Genomic DNA, 26656 nt, shown 5'->3' with positions numbered 1-26656 from the left:
CACACTCACACAGATACACACACTCACACACACACACACACAGATTCACACACACACACACACACACACACACTGACACACACACACAGATACATACAGATACACACACAGACACACACTCACACACAGATACACACACTCACACAGATACACACACACACACAGACTGATACACACACAGATACACACACACACACAGATACACACACTCACACAGACACACACACACACAGATACAACCTCACAGACACACACAGATACACACGCTCACACACTTACGATCCTATGGGCGACTAAGCAATCGGACGATCTTTTCCAGCTGCAGAGCCTTGTGCTCTGTTTGACCAACAACACTATTTAAACACTACATTGTTCCCTAAAGAAGTTCACTTCTGCTCTGTGGAGGTCCGAGTGACTAACCCTAACCCTGCTCTGTGGAGGTCCGAGTGACTAACCCTAACCCTGCTCTGTGGAGGTCCGAGTGACTAACCCTAACCCTGCTCTGTGGAGGTCCGAGTGACTAACCCTAACCCTGCTCTGTGGAGGTCCGAGTGACTAACCCTAACCCTGCTCTGTGGAGGTCCGAGTGCCTGTAGCTGCAGAGTTATTCATTTATGTCAAAGGTCACTTCTGTTATTATTAAACAGTATGTTTGGTCTGTAGTTGTTGAGGGGTGGATCGTTAATCATACTCAGAGGAATGCAGTGAAGAGATTCCTTTGTACTAATGCTGGCTTCTGCTAGGGGGTGCTGCAGCACCCTCAGCACCCCTACTTCACACGGCCTTGGACACACACACACAGATACACACACAGATACACACACACAGCTGTCAGACACAGGCTGCAGTGATGAGGATGATGATGGTGATGAAGACTCCTGCAGGCCATCCTCCAGCTTAATGACTTGTTGATAAAACAGCAGCTTAGCTTGAGTCTAATTGGTCCTTTAAGAGTCTGGTTGACAGACAGTGGCTGCAGGGAGGGGGAGGGGCCAGGTGACAGGTGAAGATAAAGACGGAACACATGTCCAATAACACCTCGTTACCTCAGCGCTCAGGCAGGAGGTGACGTTGTCCATGATATAATCAATTATTAATGTGTGTGTGTTTGTGTGTGTGCGTGTGTTTATGTGTGTTTATGTGCATGTATGTGTTTGTGTGCATGTGTGTGTGTGTTTAAGTGTGTGTGTGCATGTGTTTATGTGTGTGCGTGCATGTGCATATGTGTTTGTATGTGTGTGTGTGTGTGTAACATGTCTGGTTCTAAAACACTGGATGGAGTTTCAGCCTACAGCTGTGGTGAAGTCTCATCCATTCATCCATTCATGTTACCATTCACCAATAAAGCTGTAAACAGATCACGTTCTGCTCTTATTTTGAAAAGATCACTGTTTTGGGACAGTCATCACCACAGTCATCACCACCATCATCATCACCATCACCATCACCATCAACATCACCATCACCATCATCATCACTACCATCATCACCATCATCACTACCATCATCACCATCATCATCACCAACATCATCACCACCATCACCATCATCATCATCATCACTACCACCACCATCACCATCATCATCATCATCACTACCATCATCACCATCACCATCACCATCATCATCATCATCACTACCATCATCACCATCATCACTACCATCATCACCATCATCATCACCAACATCATCACCACCATCACCATCATCATCATCATCACTACCATCACCATCATCATCACTACCATCATCACCATCACCACCACCATCATCACCATCGTCATCATCATCATCATCATCATCATCACCACCATCATCATCATCATCACCACCAACATCATCACCACCATCACCATCATCATCATCATCACCATCACCATCACCATCACCATCATCACCATCACCATCACCACCACCATCATCACCATCGTCATCATCATCATCATCACCACCATCATCATCATCATCGTCATCATCATCATCATCATCATCATCATCATCATCACCACCATCATCATCATCATCATCACCACCATCACCATCATCATCATCACCACCATCACCATCATCATTATCATCTTCATCACCATCATCATCATCATCATCATCATCACCATCATCATCATCATCATCACCATCACCACCATCATCATCATCATCACCATCATCATCATCATCATCATCATCACCATCATCATCACCATCATCATCATCATCATCATCATCATCACCACCATCATCATCATCATCATCATCATCACCATTCTCATTGGTTTTTAGTTGCTTTGATTACTGATCCATTTTCTACAGTCCTCACACAGCCCTGATATATTTACATATTTTGTTTAGTGATTAAAAATAAAAACTATCAATCATTGATAATGACATAACATTTGTATGGAACACTGTACAGTTGATATTTACAGTGGACTGATGATGCTCCCTTATAGGACAGTCACAGAACTGGACCTTTGTGTCCCTGCAGCAGAGGACTGAGGGGACGCCATCTGTCGTCTCCATTAACAGCAGTGTGACCTCCACTGTTACAACCTGCAGGCTGAGGAAGAGGAGGACCAGCTCCCTGCAGAGTGCTCACTGTATTCATCTCACACACACACACACACACTGCTGGAGGCAGCCATCCTGCTGTCTCTTCCATCTTGTCCTGATCAATATTTAATGAGGTGATTAAACTGAGAGGCCAAAGCAAAAAGTTTTTCAGCAGAGACAGACAGACAGAGACAGAGATGGGGACATAGAGTCAGTATAGCCCTTGGTGCTGGTTGGCGTTCATGTTACTTCCTGTGTGTGACCTGCTGTCCATCAACATTAGCATGCATAAGGCAGCATTTAGCATCTCTGCTAACACGTTACCACACGGGTCAGACATGACCGTCTATGGAGACAACCACACAGGCCGTCATAACTGGATCTGTTAAGAACACATGAAGGAATTATTAACCCCAAAGTGGTGCCAGTGACCCCCCCCCCCCCCCCCCCCCCCCCCCCCCCCCCCCCCCCCCCCCCCCCCCCCCCCCCCCGTGACATCACAACGTGGAGGAGTCTGACCTCACGGAGGACACTTCCTGTAGTTTGTATGGAAGATGTCTGGACAGGAAAGGAGTCAACTACAACTCCCAGGATGCATTTCATGACGTTAGTTTTACAGAGGAGTATACCCCCCCCCCCCCCCTCCGCTTGCTCGCGCGTGGTTTCCAGCCAATCAGCGTCCTTCTCTGCTGTTTGGCTTCGGCCACAATAGAAATCTAATTAAAACTTACTGGACCTCATTACCAGTCTGCAGGTGCACGCGGGCCGCCGGCGGTTAATCCTGCTCAATTAACACGGCCCCGCGCACACCGACAATACACTGAGTCGGAATCATCGGGGGCGCGCAACCACCGCGTCCCCGCACGGAAATAATAAAGTTTCTGTGAGATGATGCAACGGCTCCATCAGGACAACATGTGACACAGCTCTGCATGTTCACCACAGCTCTGCATGTTCACCACAGCTCTGCATGTTCACCACAGCTCTGTCACAGGTCCTCGGTCCACCAAACGTTACTGACAATTCAAATGTTTACATAGAATAAATATTGTGTTAATAACCGCTGTCACAAGAACTCTGAACAGTCACAGTCACTCAGACTCTGACATTCGTGTCAGGCTCGTACAGCAGTAAATATTCTTCACATCAACTCAGGGATTTAAACACCTTCAGATATTTATCATATGTTTCAATTTCATCTTTGATTTTCTGTCTGTAACAAGAAGGATTCCCCTGGAAATAAAGGAAGTTCAGACTCTATAAAATAAACGTGTATAAATATTGTTGTGTTGTTAGGCCGAACATGTTCATAAAAGTTTCTGTTTGAAACACTAATGATGAGGAGCCCCCTCCCGGAGCGGGAGCATGGAGGTGTTGGACTCAGATGAGGATCAGTTTAGCTGAGCGCGCTGTGAGAAGATCCCGCAGATCATCTAGTGTTTTATTATCTGACAGCTTCTTCCCACCTGCTGCTCCAGACCGTTATCTTATTAATATTAATGATGATCGATCAGACGGACAGCCTGTTCTAGAAACGTTAGAACTTTATTTGTAAAAACCTGGCTGCAGCACCAAACCTCAAGTAAATAGAATAAAATCTCTTTATGTACAAAATACAAAATTTATGCGAAACAAACGAATAAATAAAAACAACAACGAGCTAACAGAGAGTGTGTGTGTGTGTGTGTGTGTGGTGACAGAATACATAATGAATGAGGGCCGCTGCTTTCAGCCCATTGTCAGGGCCTGAAACTGATTTGCACGCTCTCTTTTCTGCTTCATCTCTCTACAAATTGTAAAATTGACTTTTCACCTCCGAATAAAAAATGTAACCTGCAGGAGGGGATGAAAGTGCAAATGTTTTGGAGGAAAACACAAACTAAAGAACCTTTTAAATTACTCTCATTTACAATCCGAGCTCAGTAAGGCAAACAGTGATTCTCAGTCTTATTCCGGGCCCTCTGCGGGCCCTCTGGCGGCCCTCTGCGGGCCCTCTGCGGGCCCTCTGCGGGCCTGGCGCTCAGTAGATGCCCGGCACAAAGCTGCGGAACCCGAACAGAGCGTCCTGCTGCAGGTAGCTGTAGTCCTCCGGCGCGGCTGGACTGCCCGGGCTGGAGGCGCAATATGCCGGGGAGGAAGAGGACGAGGAACCGCTGGAGCTCCAGGAGCAGGCGTCGCTGCCGGGGCTCTTGGCTTCGCCGAGACCCGGGGGGCTCAGCAGCCGGGGCACGTCGCCGGTCTTTCCCGCCTGCAGGTCGGCGATGCGGATGGTCTCTGACAGAGCCCAGATGTAGTTGTGCGCAAAGCGCAGAGTCTCGATTTTGGTGAGCTTGGTCTCGTCCGGGAAGGCCGGCAGCACGCCGCGCAGCGCGTCCAGCGCGTCGTTCAGGTTGTGCATGCGGTTCCTCTCCCGGTCGTTGGCCTTCAGCCGCCGGTTCTTCTTCACCACCTGCACGGTGGCTTCGCCCCGGCCGCGCCCGCGGCGCCGCTTCTTCTGCTGCTGCTGCTCGGGCTCCGGGGAGGCGGAGCGCAGGCTGCCGCGGGAGTCTTCATCGTCGCTGTGCGGGAAGAAGTCGCAGCTGTTGCTGTCGATGTCGGAGAAGACGGGGTCCATGTTCGGTTGGTTCTGTGGAGGGAGGAGAGGACGGTTAGGACCTGTGGCTGACGGCAGCGCGTGCAGACTGACGTGCGGGACGCTGCAGGGCGCGTGGACCAGCGGAGGAACTCACCTGAGTCTGCTGAACTTTTCTGGAGCGGGATCTCGGAGCGGCACGCGTCTCTCGGAGTCTTTTGCTCTGGATCAGCTCGCGTGAGCCGGTGGGCCTGGCACACGACCGGCCTCAGCCCGCTTATATACCGAGGACGGACAATGCCCGCCCCCACCCCCCAGCCCCCCACCAGAGCGCAGGATGAGGGGCTGAATGCTGCGGCAGGTCTGCCCCGTGCCGCGGGAGCTGCTCATTAACATAATGACGCCTGCGGTGTTTGCTCGCCCCGCGCTGAGAAGCGTGCCGGTAACCACGGCCAGCCAATCAGAGGATGAGGCCGGCCACGCGAACGACACGCACGAACCCTCCCACCCCCACGACACAGAAAAGAAGCACTTTCTGAGCTAAAACCAAAAAACGTAAAAAAGAAAGAAAGGAGTCAGTAGGAGCCCCGCCCCCCCGCCGGGCGGAGACACGCTCCGGAGGACTCGTCCATCCTTCCACCGTCCCTCCATCATCCCTCCATCCACAGAGAGGAGCAGCAGGAGGACAGCACAAAGAAAGTTTAAACCTCGTGTCAGGGCTCGGTGCTGTCCCCGAACGCCTCATCCATCAGAGACAGCAGCGGTCTGGATGTTTGGAGAAAGTCAGAGTATAATTATTGAATATATACATCATAGGATAGCTTGTTGATGAAGGTCAGAGGTCACACAGAAGGCTGCAGCAGCTCCACACAAACGTCCAAACACTAAAAGCTGCCGACAGAGCTGCACGATTATTTATGTGACACACGATACCGACAGGAGGTCTGATCACATGAGCTCCTCCAGGTTACTGCGCCAGGCTGGAAACACTTTGACCAAGAGAGGCGTCTGTGCCTTTAGAGAAGATCACCTCACTCCTAAAGATCAACAGCTGGAGAAGTAGACCTGTCTTTCTTCTTTGTCTAATGTCTTGATGTATGCACCCGCTGCTTTCCTCCCTGTTTAATTGTTTGTCGATTGCTTTTATTGTATATGTTATTTTTTATAAACACACTGTTGGAAAAAAACGAGCTCCTCCTGAATTCTGATAGAAGGTTTGGGGGTCATAGACTGGTATAAAACTGGACCTTTAGAGGAGCTTGAGGTCCACATGAGCTGCTCTAACTTAAACAAGACTCAAGCTGTCACCAGTGAAGACAGAGCCCTGACACCAACACACAAACTCCACCCCCAGAGCAGCTGTGAATCTGGGCATCAGTAGTTTCTGGTGTCAGATCCAGCTGTTGGACCTGGTCTTGGTGTCAGGCCTGGTTGTAGACCTGGTTTCGGACTGGTCTTGGTGTCAGGCCTGAATGTGGACCTGGTTTCGAACTGGCTTTGGTGTCAGGCCTGGTGTGGACCTGGTTTCCCTCTGGTTTTGGTGTCAGGCCTGGTTTGTGGACCAGGTTTCGGACTGGTCTTGGTGTCAGGCCTGGTTGTAGACTAGATTTCAGACTGGTTTTAGTGTCAGGCCTGAATGTGGACCTGGTTTCGGACTGGCTATGGTGTCAAGCCTGGTCATGGACTTGGTTTGGCTCAGGTTTTGGTGTCAGGCCTGGTTGTGGACCTGGTTTCAGTCCGGCTTGTGGCGTCAGGGCTGGTTGTGGACCAGGTTTCGCTCTGGTTTTGGCGTCAGGCCTGGTCATGGACCTGGTTTCGCTCTGGTTTGTGGCGTCAGGCCTGGATGTGAACTAGGTTTCGCTCTGGTTTTGGCGTCAGGCCTGGTCATGGACTTGGTTTGGCTCTGGTCTTGGTGTCAGGGCTGGTTGTGGACCTGGTTTCGCTCTGGTCTTGGCATCAGGCCTGGTCATGGACCTGGTTTCGCTCTGGTTTTGGCATCAGGCCTGGTCATGGACCTGGTTCCGCTCTGGATTTGGCGGCAGGCCTGTTCATGGACCTGGTCTCGGTCTGGTTTGGGGCTGTGCTGTTGCAGCGTGTGATCGGAGTGAGGGGAGTCTGCAGACTGAAACTTTATGCAGTCTGGGTTTTTGTTTGTCCTTCAGTGGTTTTTAAAGACATCTTTATGAGACAGCCGTACAATTTTCCATTAATTATTCCATTTATCCAGCAGAGACCTGCAGAGTCTTTCTGCAGCCGGAGGGGGGACAGTCATTTATAAATAATTACACAATGTTTAGAGTCTTCAGGCATGTATAATATATCAAAGCGATTATAAGGTGAATTGTTCCATTGTGGCCGTCCGCCCCGCACTTCTTTTCAGTCCTCTCCTGGTTTGTCCTCTGTCCAAATTCAGCTCCTCTGGCCTTTTGTGCTGCTTTCTTTCTGCCTCAGCCACTCTATTGGCAGCATTCTTATTCAAATGTGGCTCAGCAGGAACAAAACCAAAGCCAGGCTGCACACAAATCATCGGTGCCCCGGCTGCAGGGCCGGCACAAGACCCGCTCGCTCAAAGAGGACAAAACTTGCTCACACGTCCACAACTTTACAAACAGCAGAGCGTCAAAACAAAGTAAAGTCTCCGTCAGTGATTCAGATGACGGGAAGAAAGAGAGAGGATAAACTTGTGTCGCTGAGAGTTTGACATGCACTGAAATACGATTTCAGGACGAGCGCACAGTCCCTGAAGCAGAGACGTTCTAAGACACCAGAAAGCAGGACAAGCTGTTACAGCATGCTGAGGACGTCTTCAGCTGAGGGTCAGGAAAGATTTCAAATATATCAAATCCTCTGAAATCCTTCAGAGGATTCTTTGAGTCACATGGAGGGCTCACTGACTCACGGTCGCCGCCAACCTCTAGTGGACTCTGGAAGAACTGCAGGGTTTGGTCGACCTTTCCATACACGCCGTTTGTGGTTGTTGGTTAAAATGTTAAGGATGGTGGATCTGGTTCTCAAATCAAATGAAATCCATGCCACACACAGAGCAGCGCTGTGAGGAGGAGGAGCAGAGGAAGGTGGAGGCAGGTTGTTATTTTACAGCCTCCGTCACTTCAAAGTGATCCAACAGCTTGTCACACTGTAGTTAATGGACAGAAACACTTTACAGCTGCCGTCCTGTTGGCCGAGAGCTGCCGGGCATGTTGGTAGTGCGGCTCAGGTTTACATGGATCAGGTCTGGAGCACGTCAGTGTTTAAACTCACTGCATCAGTCACGACCCTGATGTGCCCTGTCATTACCAACTGCAGTTCCTCCAGGGGCCACTAGAGGCTGGTTCCAAGCAGGTGTAGATACCGTAGCATTAGCTTTTAGCTTGTGGTGATCATATTTAGGCTCCAGAAATCAGTCATAGTGAAGTTTATCCTGCAATGCAGTTTTATTTTGTAGGGACAGATCAGGCTGAGTTTTATTTTGTAAGGACAGATCAGGCCGAGTTTTATTTTGTAGGGACAGATCAGGCTGAGTTTTATTTTGTAAGGACAGATCAGGCCGAGTTTTATTTTGTAGGGACAGATCAGGCCGAGTTTTATTTTGTAAGGACAGATCAGGCCGAGTTTTATTTTGTAAGGACAGATCAGGCCGAGTTTTATTTTGTAAGGACAGATCAGGCCGAGTTTTATTTTGTAAGGACAGATCAGGCCGAGTTTTATTTTGTAAGGACAGATCAGGCCGAGTTTTATTTTGCAAGGACAGATCAGACCGAGTTTTATTTTGTAAGGACAGATCAGGCCGAGTTTTATTTTGTAAGGACAGATCAGGCCGAGTTTTATTTTGTAAGGACAGACTTGCTGCTGTGATTTAATCTCTCTTTACAGAATAAAGCTCAGAGTGAGAGGTCTGTCCGGGGTGAAGCTCTGACAGGATTAAGTCCCAGCAACACGAGATGTGATTGAATTTCAATGAAGTGAAACACGTGAGAAAATGACACAGAATTGAATGAACCAAAGGGAACACACACACACTCACACACTCACTCACTCACACACACACACACTCACACACACTCTCACACACACACTCGCTCACTCACACACACTCACACACACACACACACACTCTCACACACACTGGAGGGCTCTTGAGGAAAACGAGGAAACAAAACAAGTGTCGAAGAGAAGCAGTTTAATCTGCTGGACCGCAGTAATCCTGTAACAACTGAAGACGTGGCTGCACACACACACGTCTCCACATTCACCGAAGTGTTTTCACTGCGTGTGATCACAGATTCAGGGATCTGCTTTAGTGCTGGGAGCGTGGAGCCGGGGTCACGGTGGGGAGGTTAAGTTCTGTCGTCATGGTTACATTCGCTCACAGCAACATGAGCTGAACGTGTTTGAAAGTGAAACGTCTCTTCTGTGGAACAGTCTCTTCAAAGTGTGGCTGTGACGCAGCAGCAGGGTTCTGGTTTGCTGCAGGTTGGAGAGTGATGCCTCAGTAAACACCTCCTCCTCCTCCTCCTCCTCTTCCTCCTGCCGCTCCTCCATCACGTCTTTGGTCAAATACAGTCCTTTGTCCCGTTTGTCTGCTCTTATGAATATCTTCCCGTCTCTTCACAGCCGCCTTGTTGTTCAGGAAGGTTTTAATGTAATGGAACGTTGGCGTGAATCAGCCGCCTGAATGCTGTCGCCCGCCGTGACCGCGCGGCCTCAGCACGCCGGCCTCCACCTCCATCAATCTGCTGTTGCATTCTGGGAGCAGCTTCCTTTTCACTTGTCTGCAGCTGTTTGCTCAGGGTTATAATTTACCTCTGGTTCACCACAAAGACGACGCTCCGGATTTATCCTCAGCCTGCCGGCGTCATGGCAACGCCACGGCCAGAAAACAGAACCTCCAGAAAGATCCGTCACAGAGCCGGACACCAAGTCATCGCGCAGCCCGCAGAGATTCGACAGTCTGGAAGCAGGTGAGCAGCAGGTGGCGCTGTCTGTGCTGTGCCCGTCCTGATCACATGATGTCGATATTGTGGATTTAAAGGCGGCGGGTGCAACAAGATAACATTTCCTTCACACTGATCTCCGCCGGGCAGCTCAGTCATGTGACGTAGCTCCGTCTGTGCAGAGGGTTTCATGTTTGTGCTGAACCCTCTGCTGCTGTCGTGCTTTAAGAACTCATCTGATCTGTATCGGACTGCCTCTGCTGTAATGGGCTAACAGCACGCTAACATCCTGCTCGTTCTAGGGTGCCACAGGACAACAGGTGGAACTAGCCTTTGGCTGATTCTGCCATGTTACAGATGCTGTGGTTTAATATGCACGGTCCTGCTAAATAAAATAAATGAAAAGGTGGAATGGTGTGCTGGCCCGCAGACTGAACATGACCCGATCCGATCCGCCTGTTCAATGCGGTGAGGTCAGACTGAATCCACAGGTGACACTCAGATCTCAGTGTTTTCCAGTTCCACATTCAAGTCCAACAAACTCACTATAAAGTGTAGGACCTGATGTTTCTGCAAATACTTTCAGAACAACAGGCAGGCATGCCTCAGCAGCGCAGCGCCGTCAGGCTGCACAGTAGAGAGGCAGAGAGGGCCATATGGTTCGGAGAGCAATAAGTAGAATTGGCCTCAACAAAGGAGTAATTGAGGAGGGGAGAAGGAGCTGCGAGTCTTCTTCTTTTAGCCTAATGAAGCTGTCGTGTGGGGGTGTGGTGGAGGCTGAGCCGCCCTGGACGTGATTTGTCATACAATCTGAATCTTTAGGAGGGCCGCGGCAGAGAGACCTCCTCTCCATATGTCTGCTTCGTTTGCATCTGAAAGCTGCAGGGCTGGAGGCTGGGGGGCAGACTGCCTCCTGCACCGTCAGGTTTCTCTGCAGAGAAAATAAACTGCCACAGTTCACAAAGAAATCTGCATCAGAGAGGAGCGCAGCGGCGACCAATCACAGGCCCACAACAACAAACTGCACCCCCACTTCACAAGCCGAGCTGACGGACACGCAGCAGTGTAGAGGATAAGAAATATCAGGAGCAACAACCTCAGAGTGAAGTTATGAAGGATCAGAACAAACAAATAAAGAAAACAGTTGAGGAAGAAACTCACAAATGGTTTTATACACCTGACTCTGCACTGACCCACCGCCATGAGGCGAGTGTTTGAAGCACTTCCTCCTCACACTGAAAACACATCCTCCATCTGCTGCAGCGCCTGCAGGACGGCTGCCAGTCAGCTGACAGACTGAAACTCAGAGGAAGCATCATCACCTGAACACACCTTCACACACACATCTGTGTGATGTCACACATGCCAGCACTTCCTGTCTGGTTCAGAGACAGCAAGCTGTCATAGTCATGAAGCTTCAACCTGATGCTCCCAGAATGCATTGCATCACATAGTAAGGATGCGGCATGCAGCCAACATGTTCCATCCTTCGAGCTGGAAACCTGTCAGAGCCTCTTGTGGACTGTGTGTGAACAAAGAGCCAGTGTGTGCAGCACACTCACTGACGAAGAGTATGGTGAAGGTGATGATGATGATGGGGGGGTCCCTGACACCAACATGGAGGTCATGACCTGCAGGCTCTTTGCAGACATCTGTGGCTGCTGCACACACATTCCCTGACAGCTTCCTCTGCCCAACCAGAGCGATGACCTGCTGCCCTGAGGCCACGCCCCCTGCACACAGCCGTGTGTGTGTGTGTGTGTGTGTGTGTGTGTCTAACCTGTGGGATACGGAGCTGCAGCTGATGTATGGAAGAAGAGACCACGCCGTGAAGTCCTCTGCTGCCCCCTGCTGCTGGAACAGCGGCGATCCAGGGAGGCTCCAGCAGACAGACACAAACATCAAGAGTGGGCTCATTTAAAACATATTTACACCTAAACTCTGCAGCCATGACTGAAGCTGTGGGCAGCAGCCGGGCTCCGTGTGTTCTGTTTATTCTAACGTTGATAACATGTCAGCCTTCATTAAACATGAAGAACCCTGCACCGCGCTCCGTGTGGCTCCTCCCCCTCACCCTCCGCCATCTTTTCAATAAAGTTCATCATATATTAGCTTTAGCATAACTACAGTTCTTTCCGGCTGGGATGCTAAAGGCTACTTGAGGGTAAACTATCTGTTAGCACGTCAGAGCGCTAGCTAGCTAGTTAGAACCACAGAGTACCACACAGCAAGTACGGGTTCCAACACACACAATGAAGTCCACAACAGACTCACCAGCACACAGCGAGAGGAGGCCGCGGCTACAGGAGCTGAGCAGGGACAGAAAGGTTCTGATGACACTATGTTCCCATCATCAGGAATGAGGGTCAACAACAAGCTCACACGTTTTCTCCATAAACATTTATTCTAGTAGTTTAAGAAAAAATAGATTTTTAACATCTTTTTTTATATGTTTTTATACAGTACTTTATGTGCAGTTAGAAAAACACCACATCAGTTAACGAGGCAACAGAGCGAGGATGACCAACGCAAAGGACGCTGGGAAAAGGCCGTGAGAACACAACCAAACACAACACAGCTGGGTCACCCTGGGAGACCTGAACAGAAGAGAACGGAAAGTGCCGAGAAACACGAGGAGACCCTGAAGGCGACAGCTTCTACCAGGTCGGGTTTCTAAAAGTGCAAATAAAAGCCTATGGTGGAACAGGAAGCAGTTTGTTCTGAAACACACACACACACCTCTCAGCTGATTTTACATTCAGAGAGTCCACACACACACACACACACACACACACACACACACACACACACACACACACACACACACACACACACACACACAGGGTGCAGTAACTTTGAACACATGCGAGTGCAGAACTTTGGCAACACATCAGGCTGAAGGTCGAGTGACGGCTGGAAAATACGGCAGACATCTTGTGAGTGATGTCACAGTGCGGGCTGGGACAGGCGGGGACCCTGGAGGGGTCACATGACATGTTTCTGGATTCCCGGGGTGAACTCCTTGGCATTGGGGTTGAGACTGCTGTTTACCTGGTGGAGAGAAGAGGAGAGTGAGGAAAGAGCGCCCCCTGCTGGATAGAGCACGGTCATTCAGTGAGCCCGGCGCTGCTGCAGCTCCTCCAGCTCCTGACTGGACTCACCACAACGTCGAAGTCGGCATCGGCGTGGAGATCTCCGTCGAGCACCAGCAGGCTGATCTGCTCCTGCAGCTGGCTGACGGTCTGAGAGGGGAGGTCTCTGGACGGGATGAACCACTCCCGCTGCTCCTCCTCCTCCAGCATCTCCTGAAAGCAGTGCTCAATGAACTCCTCCTCCCACAGCTCCTCCTCCACCTGCACACACAGACACACACAGAGCGGGTTACACAGCTGTTGTGAAGGTGACCATGCTGCTGAAACTTAAGGGTCACATGACGAGGACGTTCCTGTGCCAGAGGTTTGTGATCACACCAGGCCGGCTGCAGACACTGCAGAGAGAGGAGCGCTCCATCTCTACACCTGTGGGTTAGAATGAAGGACGAGAACATCTGCACACATGTGCTCTTCAAGTCATCAGGAGAAACGACCTCCTCTCCCTTTGTCCCGTCTGGACGCTACAATTCTTTTTAATGTATGTTATTTCAGGCTCACAAACATTTCTGGGGTTTTTATGTGACATGTTTTTATTGTGTCCATGGATCAGACTAATGCATCCAGGTGCCCATAAGAAGCTGGGACATCTGGGCATCAGCCGTGCTGTTGGCTTCGTTTTACTTTTCTATTTCTCTTCTGCCATATGTCACATGTTTTGTGTGATTATCCTGTTTCCATGGCTTTGTGTGAAGCCTCACTTCCGGCCGCCAGGTGCGCCTCCTCACCTGCCTGTTGAACTCCTCCTCGTTCTCCATCCACATGTACTCAGCGAACGGGTTCTCCTCGGAGTTAAACTGGTTGTTTAGGATCACCTCGGTGCTGACCGCCATGTTGCTGCTGCTGATGCTCGGGTCCTTCATGTCCACGGCCCGCCTCGGTCAGTCCGGCTCTGCAGGAGAAAGGGGACCGTTAGACACGGACGGCTCCGCCCCGGGGTGTCCGCGGCCCGGCCGGGGCTAGCGGTGATGGCCGCTGTCTGGCAGACAACAATGGCAGGCGGCTAACGACATTTTTACAGTCAACACACCCAACACAACAGGAACCAACGACACACACCCCGCCGCACACACTCAGCCACGTAACAACAACAACACAACGAACACGCTGCCGCGTTTACGGGCCTGAAGACACCGGGATACCTGATTTATTCGACGGCAAAGGAGCCAGCGGTCAACTCTGGAACTCTGCTGGAGCTGTAATGGCTGCCTCTGTTTGTTTACATCTCTGACGTCACCTTGCGCCTGCGTCTGATTGGACGGACGCTCTGCTGCTTTCAGGACCACAGGACGCACGTTGAACCAACAGAAGCGGACCGTCGGAAAAAAAGGCTTTTGTTACCTGGAATTCGACCTTTTGTTTGTTTTTCTCGCCACAAATGATGGAAAACGTTTCAAACGTCTGCAGTTCTTCTGGGACACATGGTTCCAGTTGTTACACATGTTCTCCGGTTTGATGTGAAAAGCACACAGTATAGTTATTGTTTTAAAAAGACTAATTAAGTCGTGTTAACCATTGATTGAATTGTTTTTACATTCAATCTTTTATCTCGAACACTCGCCCTCTGTGATGATGAAGGCCTGTGGACTGGGTGTAAACGGTGCTTGGCATTCTTTGTTGTTTGTATGTTTGTCATTGATTTTTAGGTAATTAAACGTTAAACTCCAACATCGAACACGTGTCTTTCCATGTATTAACGCAGTAGAGGGTAAAACGAACTCACGTTGCCGCTTAGTTTTCCTCTCGCCCGGGTTAGGCTGACCTTGTACAGGACCTGCTGCGATGAGGGGATTTCCGGAGGAGCCGTGAAGGCATCACTGTAGTCACAGGAACGTCCTGCTCTGAAGCGGCCGCAGATCTGTGTGTGTTTGTAGTGCTACGTCCACGCTGTGTGTGTGTTTGTAGTGCTACGTCCACGCTGTGTGTGTGTTTGTAGTGCTACGTCCACGCTGTGTGTGTGTTTGTAGTGCTACGTCCACGCTGTGTGTGTGTTTGTAGTGCTACGTCCACGCTGTGTGTGTGTGTGTTAGTGACATCTTCACTGAAAACACCAAACAGCCTCCGGACAGCAAGATTTACAGGAGAACACAACATATCGCGATAGCTCCGTGTTCACGGCCTGTGCGCTGGTGGCGTCTGTTGTAGATCAGCGGCTCCACAGACCCGTTTGAAGGCACGGTAAGACTTCAGTCCCCGGTAACACACACACAGGTACACACAGTGTTAGTGAACCACTTGTTCGGCTTGGCTTAACACTCTGAAGTTTATAGCGCAGTCATACACCGCTTTAGCCAGATTACCATTAGCCTTCGCTGCATGCTAAAGTTAGCTGCACACGCAGGGCCACACGTTGTCTGTGGTTCTAAGTTGTAAAGGCTTCTATTACCGTGTAATAATACTTAGTTACAATACACACCGGTGCTGCTTTCTAGAGGTACATGATTTCGACTTCATTCTAATTTGAACGACTTAGCGCCGTTAGCTTAGCTTAGTTGCTAGCCCAGCTGCTTCCAACGGCCCCGTGTCGGACGTGTGTAACTGTAGCCGGGTTCACGCTGGTTCCGGTGCCGCCGTGGTGTCATTCTGAGGCGCAGCTTTCCTCCTTCGTTGTAAGTGGACAATCCCCGTCCCAGTCAGACCGCGTGTAGCCTGCTTTTAATCACGTCTCATCGTGGGCTCAGTGAGGATCCTCCCTCAGGCTGTGTACATGTTTCTCCCACTTGTCTGAGGTGATCTCTGACTCTTTGCTGTCTGTAATGGCTTCTTGTGTTCCCCTCCTGTAGTCACAGCTCACGTCTGCTCCACTGGCTGGTAGTGATCAGTCAGGGTCTTCGGTGCGAGGCCCTCCACAGGCCTGTGTTCTTAGGGGAGCCATTGTTTGAAGATGTTCTCTGCCTCCTTGTGTTTCAGCAGGAGAAGGTCCCTTCACTTTGACCACCCTCACTCTTTGCACCACACTTGAACTGACACTAACTTCCCCTGATCCTGAACTCTGTGTGTTTCAATCTTTATCTTGACTCGTCAGCAGTGGGACACACCGAAGACACAGAGCAGCTCGTTATGTCGAACTCGCAGTCTGACGGCGGGCAGAAACACTTTGCGGTGGGTCGGGGGCTCTTGGCCGCCACAGAGACTTTAAACTTCAACATGAATGAGCAGCATTCCAGCCGGCGGATAGGGGGTGGAGGCATAGAGGGCCAGGGCGGCAGCACCCAGATGAGTCGGCACAGTAGTGGCAACAATCTTGGGAGCACCATGAAACTGTTCGCCAGTTTGGGACTTTCGCCCTCCGACCTGGACGCTCTGGCTGAAATCCCCGAGGAGGACATCAGTGTGGAGACGCTGCCTCATATCCTCATGCAGCTCAAAAACCGCAAGGGAGATGCAGGAGAGCGGCGCGCGCCGTCCTCCATGTCCTCTGATGCTGTGTACCGAGGAGGAAGGGATAGCTGGGAAGAGGGTCCTATGGGCAGGATGGGCAGTCCTTCTCTGGGTCCGGTTTCAGCCCGGGCTCACACCTCTGCAGACTTTGGGTTCAGCTCCCTGCAGGACGTCTCCCCCGGCCGTGATTACAGCTTAAAGTACAGCAGCAGTGGGGGCAGGAGCAGAGAGAGGCCGTATTCTGAGCTTTCCCAGCAAGACTCCTACGGCGGGCTTGGCATGGGACCACCGTCGTCTGACTCCGTCTTTCTGCAGAGGAGGATTGGCTCCCCGTCAAATGGAAAAGTTCAAGACTTCTTGGGAGTCGCCCCCCCCATGTTCCCCCATGTGTGCTCTCTTTGTGACTTTGACGTTCATTCCATCATGGTGAGTACGTCTACCCTGCTTCCTCTCTTCCACTGGGACTAACTGTAAATGTTTCCGTCCTGTCAGGTGGTCACCATCGTCACCTTTCCACCGACGAGGTCACTTCACCCAATGTTCTTGTTTGTATACACACTTATCATGCAGACAGACCAGAGAATTCCCCCCTTGTTGTAACGAGCAGTTCATGTTAGAAATAGCAGCTTCTACTCGGCCTCCTCCATTTAAAGCTCATCACACATTCACAGACTGAGAGCGACACAAGACTCAAGCTGGATCCATACTCCGCGAGACAAAGAACGCGCTCCACGGGTGGTAAGAGATAAAAAAAAAAGGTCTTTTCCGCACGGAGGTACCATACTCCGCGAGACGTGTGTGTGCGCCCACTGCAGCGCACGTCAGACACCAAACAGGAACAACACCCAGTGTTTGAACAGAGGAAGGTACAGCAGCTGACATGATGGGTTTTGCAGCTTTGTTAAAGGAGATGGATGAGCAGACGAACATGCACACGGCGTTTTGCCTTTGCAAATCTGTCGCGCAGGTAGCGCCACTTTTTGCGACACACACTCTCTTCTGTGCAGAGTATCGTTGCTATCTGCTTCCAGGAGTTGTTGCCTCAGCAAGCTGCTCCTCAAAAACATCCATTGTTGAATTAATTAAATCTGTTGAATCAGTGCTGTTTATACACCTACCTATATACCTGGAGAGGCTCTTGCGCTTCTCCGCATTCATCACGCCCACAATAAATTCCGACCAATCACAGCATGGTTGCCGCACAGCCTTGAAAGACAAAGTTCGGCCCGGACCCTGTGCACAGGAGTGCGGAACAGCGGGCGGTCAGAGACAAAAAATGACGTCATTTTGTGGGCGTAACGTCTGCACGGGGGAAAAAGTTCTTTGTCTCGCGGAGTATGGATCCAGCTTCACACAGACTGACCACAGGTGTAACACCTCACAGGTTGAGGGCAGGCAGCCATGTTCAGCTGCTGTTTCTGTGAAGTGTTAGGAGAGACTAAAGGAGAGACAGGCTGTCACCCACAGGGACACAGTGTTATGTACTGCTGGTGCAAACAGGCAGGTAAAACACAGACTTCAGCCACTGCAGCGGGCTGCGTCAGATAAGAAGGTTCACGGTGAACCGTCTCAACCACCAGAGCCTGGTGTCAATAACGGTCTGTCTGCTTCGGTAGGAGTGGAACCAGCACATCAGTGGCCTTCGACATGCTGAAAACAGACGGCTGCTCCTCAACATGTGAGTCACTGTGAGTTCACCTCAGCACTCGGTGCTTGTGACAGATGTGTAACACTGACTGCCTGCCGTGTGTTTTTAGGTACCCGGAGTGGGACCCTGGGATGGTGTCGGGCAGAGGGTAAGACATGCTCACACACCTCTGCTGTCAAATGAATCAGCAGATGACCAATAAATCCAAAAACACAGTTCACAGATTCTTACATGACCTGTGTTTGGTTCCAGTGGGGGGCTCATGGAGACCCCCAACCTGTCTGCTGGACTCCTGGGACCGTCCCCCATGTCTTCAGGACAGACAGGAGGTCTGTCCTCCAGCTGGGGTAAGAAACACACAGCAGGTTCTGTTTTCCTCTTGTCAGAATGAGCCTTTGATGAAATCGGTGATCAAGGCAGCACGCTTACATCTTCCTGTACATTTCTACACGGTCACGTGAGTCTGTCCCAGAAGATGGAGGCAGCCTTTAAGCGTGCTCACTGTGTCTGCCTGTAGTCAGTGGAAGCTCTGATAAACTCAGGCAGTAACAGTGGAGGCTGCTTCTTTTGATGGAGACACCATGTTGTATGACCTGTTTCTCATGTTGTGTGTGCAGGAGCTGGAGGTCCTGGTCGGCTGTCAGGAAACCAGGCAGGACAGAATAAGGTCAGTCCCTTCTCAGAGGACTCCTGTAAGGTTCAGTTAGTTTGTTAAAGGCATGCATATCTGAGGTGGGCAAATTCGCCATTCCTCACGGTCCTTTAACGCCTCATGTTGAACATGGAAGGATGCTGACGTGCAGTAGAGTGGAGCTGCTCTTTTACCCTGATGTTGACTGTGTCTCCAGTCGAGGAGCAGAGTGGTGGTGGTGAAATACGACAGGAAGCCTCTCAGCAACAAAACTCTGTTCGCCTTCACTGAACCCTTCGGCCGCCTGAGGGAGCACCTGGTCCTCAAACAGAAGGTATGTGCTGCTCCTCCTCAGTGTGTGTCTGCTGTGCTGCAGACTCTGAAGTCTCTGTGTGTCATCAGGCCTTCCTTGAGATGAGCAGCCATGAAGAAGCTCTGGACGTGGTCAACTACTACGAGCACCACCCGGCCTCCCTGTATGGGAAGCCCATCACCTTCTACCTGTCCAAGAGGCTGATGATTATTGAGGTACCGCCGTCCTCCTGCAGCCGGCCCCAACAGCAGCAAAGTAGAACTCCCTAAGCGTGTTTCTCTGCTTGACCCTCAGAAAGATGCGCGGCCGTCAGATCGAATGGACAGACCCACCAGGGAGGTCAAAGGTCACGGTAGCAAGGTGGTGTTTTTCTCCAACCTGCCCAGAGAGGACGAGAAGAAGAGGGAGCTGCTGACCATTGCAGGACGCTTTGGCATCGTGGAGAAACACCTGTTCTTAACCGACCAGGTAAACCCAGTCCAGACAGACTGCCGCCTCATCATCACTCCTGACACTCATGTCCGTGTGTGTGTCTGTGTGTGTGTCTGTGTGCGCCAGGCATTTGTCCAGCTGGGCACTGTGGAGGATGCAGAGATGCTGGTGAAGTATTACAGCATGAACCCACTCATCATCAAAGGGAGACAGATCCGCCTCAACATCTGTGCCAAGTATAAAACGCTCAAGTGAGTATACTCACCTGGTTACCATGACAACATGAGAAGCAGGATGTTGGCGAGCTCCGAAAACACTGAAGGTCCGATTCAGGTTAAAGATCGTTCCTGCTCTTCTCAGTGTGAACCGCAGACAGGGAGGCTCAGGAGGAGATGGAGACAGCCGGAGAGGAGGCCGAGCAAACAGCACCTCCTCTGGCTCTGGAACCAGGACCACCACCTCCACCTCCAAAATCTCCTCATCCAAATCCTCAACCAGCTCCAGGACCAGAGAGGAGGAGGAGATGGAGGAGAAAGTGCAGGCTGAGTCCCCAGCTGCAGAGGAGGAGGTGTCAGGAGTGACGCAGGAAGGAGAAGACGTGGGGGAGGAGGCAGCAGATGGAGAGGGGGAGGAGCCAGAGACGGCAGAGCCTGTGTGGGAGGAGTTGAAACCGGAGGAGGAGGTGAGCGGGCACATTTCTAAGATCCAGAGGACGGAAATGTTTTTCTGAACATTAACCTGAGATGTTCACACAGCTTCCTGTCACTGTTGATGCAACTGGAGACGGAGGCAGGACGGAGGCCCCGCAGGGGGCGAAGTCAGAAGAACAGGGGGAGACGGAGGCCGAAGCCTCCACTGACGAACCCGAGAACAAAGAAGAATCAATCACAGCGGAGAGCACCGAGGCGGCGGAGGGAGAGCTGCCCGAACAAGTGTTTGATCAGGACTTCCTGGAGAACATGGAGGACTTTGTGACGCTGGACGAGCTCGAGGAAGACGAGGACGAAGCACGTGGAGAGGAGGACGCCATCGGTATGTGACACGGATGACTCATTACACAGTGTGTGTGACTCTTTACTGAAACTCTACCTCTGTTCTCTGCAGACAACACCAGGCGAGGGGTACGTCTCCGTCTCTGATGTCTCTGATGTCTCAGAGTCCTGCTGAGTCTCACAGGAACACTCTGTTTTCAGGGTATGAGGGTGATCAACATCGTTGGCTTCAGGCGCGGTCACAACTTCCTTAGCGAGCTGCTGGGACTTGCCAAACCCTTCGGGAAGGTGGTCAAACACCTGGTGCTGGACTTGAGACCGGAGGTACGGCAGCGTCCTCTGTCCTGTTTGTAGGGCCGGGCAAAGGACAGCAGTAAAACTGTCTCTGTCTCTGCAGGCATTCCTTCAGTTTGAAACAGAAGAGGAAGCGCGGGCCATGGCCAAGTTCTACAACAGTAACGTGACGGCGTCTGTGTGTGGGCGGCCGGTCAGGGTCAGCCACTCCATGAGCTACCCCACCATCCAGGTGAGCGGCGGGGAGCCCGGCCTCCGGAGCAGAGTGGCTCCGAGACGTTCATGAAACACCTGAGCTCAGCTCTCAGGCTGACTGCATCGTTACATGATGCATTCAGAGTCCATCAAGAGTTGTTCTGCTGTCTTTAGGGGCAAATGTATACTTGAACAGTTCACAGTGCCACTGTTTGTGTCTCAGTGTGGCTCCAGTCGCGTGGTGTACATCGGTCAGATTCCAAACACCAAGTACTCTGACAAGGACATCTTGAAGCTCGCCGAGCCATACGGGAAAGTCCGCAAGTATTTCCTGAACAGGATCAAAAGAGAGGTGAAGAACCTAGAGCAAGTCGCATGTCACTTCCTGTTTGACACTTTTCTGACCCGTCTGTTTGTGTGCAGTGTTTCCTGGAGATGGACCGAGCGGAGGAGGCGGAGAAGATGGCTGAAGAATACAAGGCTAAGTTGCCACGCTTCAACGGCAAACGCCTGACCGTCTACGTCAGCAGGAAGTATAAGCAGCTCAAACACGGGTGAGTTTCCTTCGATCACCTGCCGCCACATGTCTGTGATGCTAAATGTCGCTGCTAGCTATCAAACATTAGCCAGCATCACGTGGAATAAACGACCATCTGTTTGCTCAGCCATCTCTGCGTGAGCACGTCAAAGAGAGCGAGCAGCAGCCCGCCACCAAAACCCTCCCAGCCTGCACACGAACCTCCCGCCAAGAAACCCAGGGAGGAGCCCCTGCTGGAGACAGCCGAGGGGGAGGAGAAGGAGGAGGACAAACAGGAGAGGGAGGAAGATGTGCAGACAGGCGGGAAAGACGAGACCAAAGAAACAGCAGCAGAGGAGGTTCCAGAAGTTTCTGAGCAGAACAGCGACGAAGACACGAGTCGGCTGATCGGTGATGTGCCGCAGAGCGATCTGCAGGAGGACAAGCTACAGGAGGAGCCAGTGGGGGAGATGGAAACATCCTCCAATCAGAATGGAGAGGCTGCAGCCACGCCTCCTGCTGAGAACAAGCTCAGCACTGCGTCTCTGCCGCTGCCGCCGTTCAACCCGGAGACCCCCATCGGTGAGAGCAGGGTGACATGAACGGAATAAATACGATCGTAGATTGATTGATTATTAACCCACTGATTACCTGTGCAGGTGTGGAACATGTCAAAATGGGATACTACTGTCGCGTCTGTTTCCTGTTTTACTCCAACGAAGACACAGCAAAGAAAACACACTGCAGCAGCCAGACACACTACGACAAGCTGCAGGTGAGGCCGAGCTACACACACACACAGGGCGGCGGCCTCAGACAACATGGAAGCTAACGGCTGCTTCTGTGTTTCAGAAATATCTGGAGAAGGAACAGAGCAAAGCAGAGAAGAAGAAGGTGAAGAAGACCACGGCCTGAGGAGGAGGAGGATTTTTCTTTTTTTACTTTAATAAGTGACTGTTGCCATGGTGACATCAGCATGCACCAACGAACGGCTTTCTGACAACAGCCCTGAGATGCAAAGACTTGAAGTGACAACAGATGGATAATCTGTCCCCGACAGAAAGTTTCCTGATCAGTGACTCGGATCATTGATTATTTGTGTGTACGTGCTTCGTGTGCTCAGAGCTGCCCTCAGCTCTAAAGGAGCACTTCGGTTAGCTTAGCATGGTTCTCAGTGTTATTTAATGTGAACAGAGTTGGAAGCGCTGAAGGTTTGAGGGGGGCGAGGCGTTCGAGTGCAGGCTGAGCTGTAGGTCACATTTCAGTCAAGAACCTGTTGAATCTTTGTTTTAGAAAATAAACCACTTACTCTACATCCTCTCTAGAACATTTATTTGTTTCAAACTGCAGCATAAATAAAGTCAGCTGTAAAAACTTACATTGAATTGTGTTTGCAGTCTGAGTGAATGATTCTGCAGATCACTAACACTGATCAGTTCAGCTGGTCCACGGATCTTCTCCCACCTCCTCCTGAAAAACAGCACAACATGTGTTTGGATCTCTGAATGCGGGGTGAAATTCACCGCGTGCCATGAGAGGCTGGTGGTTTCCATGGATACCTGGTATCTGCTGATGTGGGCGGGGCTGCTGCAGTGCCGCCGTTTGGCTTCGTCCTCGTCGGTGAAGATCAGCCGACACAGATGACAGAAATAACCGACGACTGGCTGAACAAACTCTGTGCCTGTGACAAAAACGGGACATTGAACGCACCACCGCCACAGTCAGAAACAGGACAAAATAATAGAGACGCCTCCTCCTAAAGTCATCCTTTAAAAATGAGGAGCTCCTCAGGACGGGGAGCTCTGCATATCTGAACGCCGAGCTAACGTCTGATATTAATGATACCAGGTAACCTCAGACTCTCTGACCACCCACAGGAAGCGGTTCCATGTCCCATCTTAAATGTAGCATCAGTGTGTGAACTCCTCACCCACAGGTTCGGTGGGTCTGGGAGCTGCTGTGGCGCCCCCTGCAGGCTCACACTGTTCCTCTGCTGTGGCGCCCCCTGCAGGCTCACACTGTTCCTCTGCTGTGGCGCCCCCTGCAGGCTCACACTGTTCCTCTGCTGTGGCGCCCCCTGCAGGCTCACAGCCCTGGAAACAGATCACAGCTCTTCAGTGTAAGTTTCATACATGCTGCCGTCCATTAAAGAGTCAGTGGTACCTGTTCTGGTGGATCTCTGCTCGGATCTGGACTCTGTGAATCCTTCAGCTCTGCCTCGCTAGTCTTCTCTTCTTCCTCTCTCTGCTGGTCTGTCTCTGAGGATTCCAACAGATCAGCTGGTTCTGGTTCTGATTGGGTCTTCTGAGGACCACAGTCTTTTCTCTTTAATGTCTCTCTCTCTGGACTTGATCCGACCGTCTCTGCTGTCTCCTTTGAGGACGTCCCCCCGGCCCGGCCTCGTCCCTCCCTGGAATCTGAATTACTCTCTGCAGCAAACATCGGTTGTTCAGCCGCTGTGACTTCCTGTTTACCTCGCTCAGAAGACTTGTCCTCATCCAGCTCATCCAGAGTGATGCAGTTCTCCAGGTCAAGGGGGGACGCTGCTCCCTGCACACACAGAGACACAGACAGACAGACACAGAGACAGACACACACACACACACAGACAGACACACACACACACACAAAGAGACACAGACACACACAGAGACAGAGACACAGACAGACAGGCAGACACACACACACAGAGACACAGACACACACACACACACACACACACACACAGACAGACACACACACACACACAAAGAGACACAGACACACACAGAGACAGAGACACAGACAGACAGGCAGACACACACACAGAGACACACACAAAGAGACACAGACAGACACACACACACACACACAGAGACACACAGACAGACACACACCTGTAGTAAAACCTGTGAAGGTATCTGTACATGTCATTCATCTGCAGTGGGTCTTTACCTCCTCCTCTTCCTCCTCCTCCTCTTCCTCCTGATTTTCTGTCTCCTCCTCCGATTTGTCCTGCTCTTTGGTTTCTTCGTCTTCCTCATCATCCTCCAGCTGCTGTCCATCCTCTGCGATCACCTCCATCCCCTCGATGTCGCTGTCCTCGGAGGGCGAGCTACAGGGAGCGCAGTGACATCATCAAACTGACCCGAGTCACACATGACCTTTACGAACAGGACTCACTCTGCTTCCTCCTGCCGCTCCTCTTCCTCAGGTTTGGAGTCATCCTCTGAAAATCAAACCCAAGAAAACCTTTGTCACATAACATTTGTGGCGGCATCATGGCGACCTTTGACCTGACCTGAGGAGGCCCGTTAGATTGTTTATGTTTTAAATGATCAATAATCAAAGCAGCTGTCCGTTTTCTTACCGGGTTTCTCTGGTTCCACCTTTTCTCTGGACCTGGAATTAGACCTGGATCTGGTTTCTTTGTGGGATGTTTGTGTTAATTTATCTTCTTCTCTGGACCTGGATCTAGATCTGGATCTGGACTTGGTACGTTTCTCTCTGTTGTCTCTGTCTCTGGACCTGGATCTAGATCTGGATCTGGACTTGGTACGTTTCTCTCTGTTCTCTCTGGACCTGGACCTGGACCTGGATCTGGATCTAGATCTGGACTTGGTACGTTTTTCTCTGTTGTCTCTGGACCTGGACCTGGACCTGGACCTGGATCTGGATCTAGATCTGGACTTGGTACGTTTTTCTCTGTTGTCTCTGGACCTGGACCTGGATCTAGATCTGGACTTGGTACGTTTTTCTCTGTTGTCTCTGTCTCTGGACCTGGATCTAGATCTGGACTTGGTACGTTTTTCTCTGTTGTCTCTGTCTCTGGACCTGGATCTAGATCTGGTCTTGTTACGATGCGTTCTGTTGTCTCTGGACCTGGACCCGTCTTTAGTACTAGTCGCCCTGGTTGGACCCGGTTCCTCTTCGTACTTCTTTGCTGCTGAAACCCGCCTGCAGGACACAACCAGCATTAAACTGATGGGAAAGCGGTTGATCAGCTGATGGATCTGGTCTGGACCTGGTCTACTCACACGAGGCTCTTGTATTCTGCAGAGTAGGAGACTTTGATAGATGAGCTGTTGATCCTCAGCACGTTGGATGAGTAATAATCCACCATCTTCTGAGCATCTGCAGAGTTTTTCATCTCCACAAACGCCTGAAACAAAAACACTGAAACATCAACACGGCTTTGATCGGCCTGCAGACCCCATCACTCGACTGCTGGTCATGTGACTGTTGGTCATGTGACTGCTGGTCACGCGACTGCTGGTCATGTGACTGCTGGTCATGTGACTGCTGGTCATGTGACTGCTGGTCATGTGACTGCTGGTCATGTGACTGCTGGTCATGTGACTGCTGGTCATGTGACTGCTGGTCACTTCCTGGAAGTTCTGAGGATGTTCTGAGGAGAACCGTGTCGGTGTGAGCTCTTTGTTGTTGGAGGACTTAGAATCATGATAAAACAAAGTGATGAAAAGTGTGCAGCCGAGCTGAGGAGACTCCTGCTTGTGTAACATAACGACAGCTGATCTCACCACGGACGGCAGGAACAGTGTGTAGAGCGGCCGGCCGAAGCGCCTGACGATGCTGATCAGATCCGACTGTCCGTCCCCTCCTGATGGAGCTGGACTGAAACTCAGCACCTGGGAGCTCTGAGGAGAAACGACGACACGAGAAACCTTCTGAAAAATGACTAATGAAACACAAACAATCACAGAACCTCGGGTTTGTTAACGAGCTGAAACACGTCCGACTCGTTTACTTACATCAAGTTTACTGAAAAAATACAAACAGCAACAAAGAGGGAATCTGAGGGAAGGAAAAACAAGATGGAGGAGCTGAGGAAGAAACGACCAGATCAAGACCCTGAGTGTGAGGGTGAGTGTGTGAGTGTGTGTCTGTGTGTTTGGAATGTTTGGTGTGTGTGTTCTGGTGTGTGTGTGTGTCTGTGTGTGTTTGGGATGTTTGGTGTGTGCGTGTGTGTCTGTGTGTGTCTGTGTGTGTGTGCTCTGGTGTGTGTGTTCTGGTGTGTGTGCTCTGGTGTGTGTGTGTGTTTGGGATGT

At 50.9% G+C, this 26656-nt stretch overlaps 4 protein-coding genes across 12 annotated transcripts in view; 1 reads left to right on the top strand and 3 right to left on the bottom strand.

Annotated features, from left to right (window-relative positions):
- Positions 1–3122: 3122 nt before the first annotated feature.
- Positions 3123–15091, bottom strand: LOC114442130 (polyadenylate-binding protein-interacting protein 2-like). 3 transcript variants are annotated; one of them, XR_003671318.1, is made up of 5 exons: positions 14348–14494; positions 13934–14097; positions 13218–13409; positions 12644–13107; positions 3123–3134 (listed from the first exon to the last, which is right to left on the bottom strand). XR_003671318.1 is itself a non-coding variant. In XM_028415417.1 (4 exons), exons 2-4 carry the CDS (start codon positions 14066–14068, stop codon positions 13042–13044), a joined length of 393 nt encoding a protein of 130 aa, XP_028271218.1. In that variant the 5' UTR covers positions 14069–14097; positions 14929–15091; the 3' UTR covers positions 12438–13041. The 3 variants fall into 3 exon arrangements, 2 of the variants coding, with proteins under 2 accessions (XP_028271218.1, XP_028271217.1); XM_028415417.1 differs by lacking the exons at positions 3123–3134; positions 14348–14494 and adding an exon at positions 14929–15091 and having other exon boundaries at positions 12438–13107; XM_028415416.1 differs by lacking the exon at positions 3123–3134 and having other exon boundaries at positions 12438–13107.
- Positions 4571–5360, bottom strand: LOC114442129 (neurogenin-1-like). Its single transcript, XM_028415415.1, has 2 exons — positions 5280–5360; positions 4571–5176 (listed from the first exon to the last, which is right to left on the bottom strand). The coding sequence occupies exon 2, from the start codon at positions 5162–5164 to the stop codon at positions 4571–4573; it is 594 nt and encodes a 197-aa protein (XP_028271216.1). The 5' UTR covers positions 5165–5176; positions 5280–5360.
- A 23-nt stretch (positions 15092–15114) lies between the features above and the next one.
- Positions 15115–22920, top strand: LOC114442126 (matrin-3-like). Of its 7 annotated transcripts, none has more exons than XM_028415410.1 (21): positions 15115–15383; positions 15989–16124; positions 16234–17012; positions 18203–18264; positions 18344–18382; positions 18487–18581; positions 18852–18901; positions 19083–19199; positions 19268–19393; positions 19473–19646; positions 19737–19861; positions 19971–20292; positions 20366–20642; positions 20715–20731; positions 20804–20926; positions 21000–21128; positions 21315–21443; positions 21515–21645; positions 21757–22190; positions 22268–22383; positions 22461–22920. In XM_028415410.1, the coding sequence occupies exons 3-21, from the start codon at positions 16266–16268 to the stop codon at positions 22521–22523; spliced, it is 3276 nt and encodes a 1091-aa protein (XP_028271211.1). In that variant the 5' UTR covers positions 15115–15383; positions 15989–16124; positions 16234–16265; the 3' UTR covers positions 22524–22920. The 7 variants fall into 7 exon arrangements, with proteins under 7 accessions (XP_028271211.1, XP_028271210.1, XP_028271213.1 ...); XM_028415409.1 differs by having other exon boundaries at positions 16231–17012; XM_028415412.1 differs by lacking the exon at positions 15989–16124.
- Positions 22872–26656, bottom strand: part of LOC114442128 (matrin-3-like) — a 7829-nt gene continuing 4044 nt past the window's right edge. The window contains exons 9-18 of the mRNA XM_028415414.1: positions 26129–26245; positions 25625–25749; positions 24958–25544; positions 24771–24816; positions 24543–24702; positions 23772–24158; positions 23539–23701; positions 23168–23289; positions 22988–23078; positions 22872–22890 (exon numbers count right to left, since the gene is read on the bottom strand). Of these exons, the coding sequence (XP_028271215.1) occupies positions 23046–23078; positions 23168–23289; positions 23539–23701; positions 23772–24158; positions 24543–24702; positions 24771–24816; positions 24958–25544; positions 25625–25749; positions 26129–26245 (1740 nt within the window). The 3' untranslated portion in view covers positions 22872–22890; positions 22988–23045. The remainder of the gene's footprint in view (positions 22891–22987; positions 23079–23167; positions 23290–23538; positions 23702–23771; positions 24159–24542; positions 24703–24770; positions 24817–24957; positions 25545–25624; positions 25750–26128; positions 26246–26656) is intronic.

Source organism: Parambassis ranga, chromosome 10, assembly GCF_900634625.1.
Source record: "Parambassis ranga chromosome 10, fParRan2.1, whole genome shotgun sequence".
Taxonomy (NCBI): domain Eukaryota; kingdom Metazoa; phylum Chordata; class Actinopteri; family Ambassidae; genus Parambassis; species Parambassis ranga.
Note: the sequence above shows the minus strand (reverse complement) of the source record. Positions and strands in the feature narration are given on the sequence as shown.

Excerpts from the sequence above, each read along its gene's own strand:
- LOC114442129 (XM_028415415.1), bottom strand. The coding sequence starts at position 5,164 with ATGGACCCCGTCTTCTCCGACATCGACAGCAACAGCTGCGACTTCTTC.
- LOC114442126 (XM_028415412.1), top strand. The coding sequence starts at position 16,266 with ATGTCGAACTCGCAGTCTGACGGCGGGCAGAAACACTTTGCGGTGGGT. Across the intron at positions 21,444-21,514 it reads TGAACAGGATCAAAAGAGAG|TGTTTCCTGGAGATGGACCG; the intron begins GTGAAGAACCTA and ends GTTTGTGTGCAG. Across the intron at positions 22,191-22,267 it reads CAACCCGGAGACCCCCATCG|GTGTGGAACATGTCAAAATG; the intron begins GTGAGAGCAGGG and ends TTACCTGTGCAG.
- LOC114442130 (XM_028415417.1), bottom strand. The coding sequence starts at position 14,068 with ATGAAGGACCCGAGCATCAGCAGCAGCAACATGGCGGTCAGCACCGAG. Across the intron at positions 13,410-13,933 it reads AGGAGGAGTTCAACAGGCAG|GTGGAGGAGGAGCTGTGGGA; the intron begins GTGAGGAGGCGC and ends CTGTGTGTGCAG. Across the intron at positions 13,108-13,217 it reads ATGCCGACTTCGACGTTGTG|GTAAACAGCAGTCTCAACCC; the intron begins GTGAGTCCAGTC and ends TCTCTCCACCAG.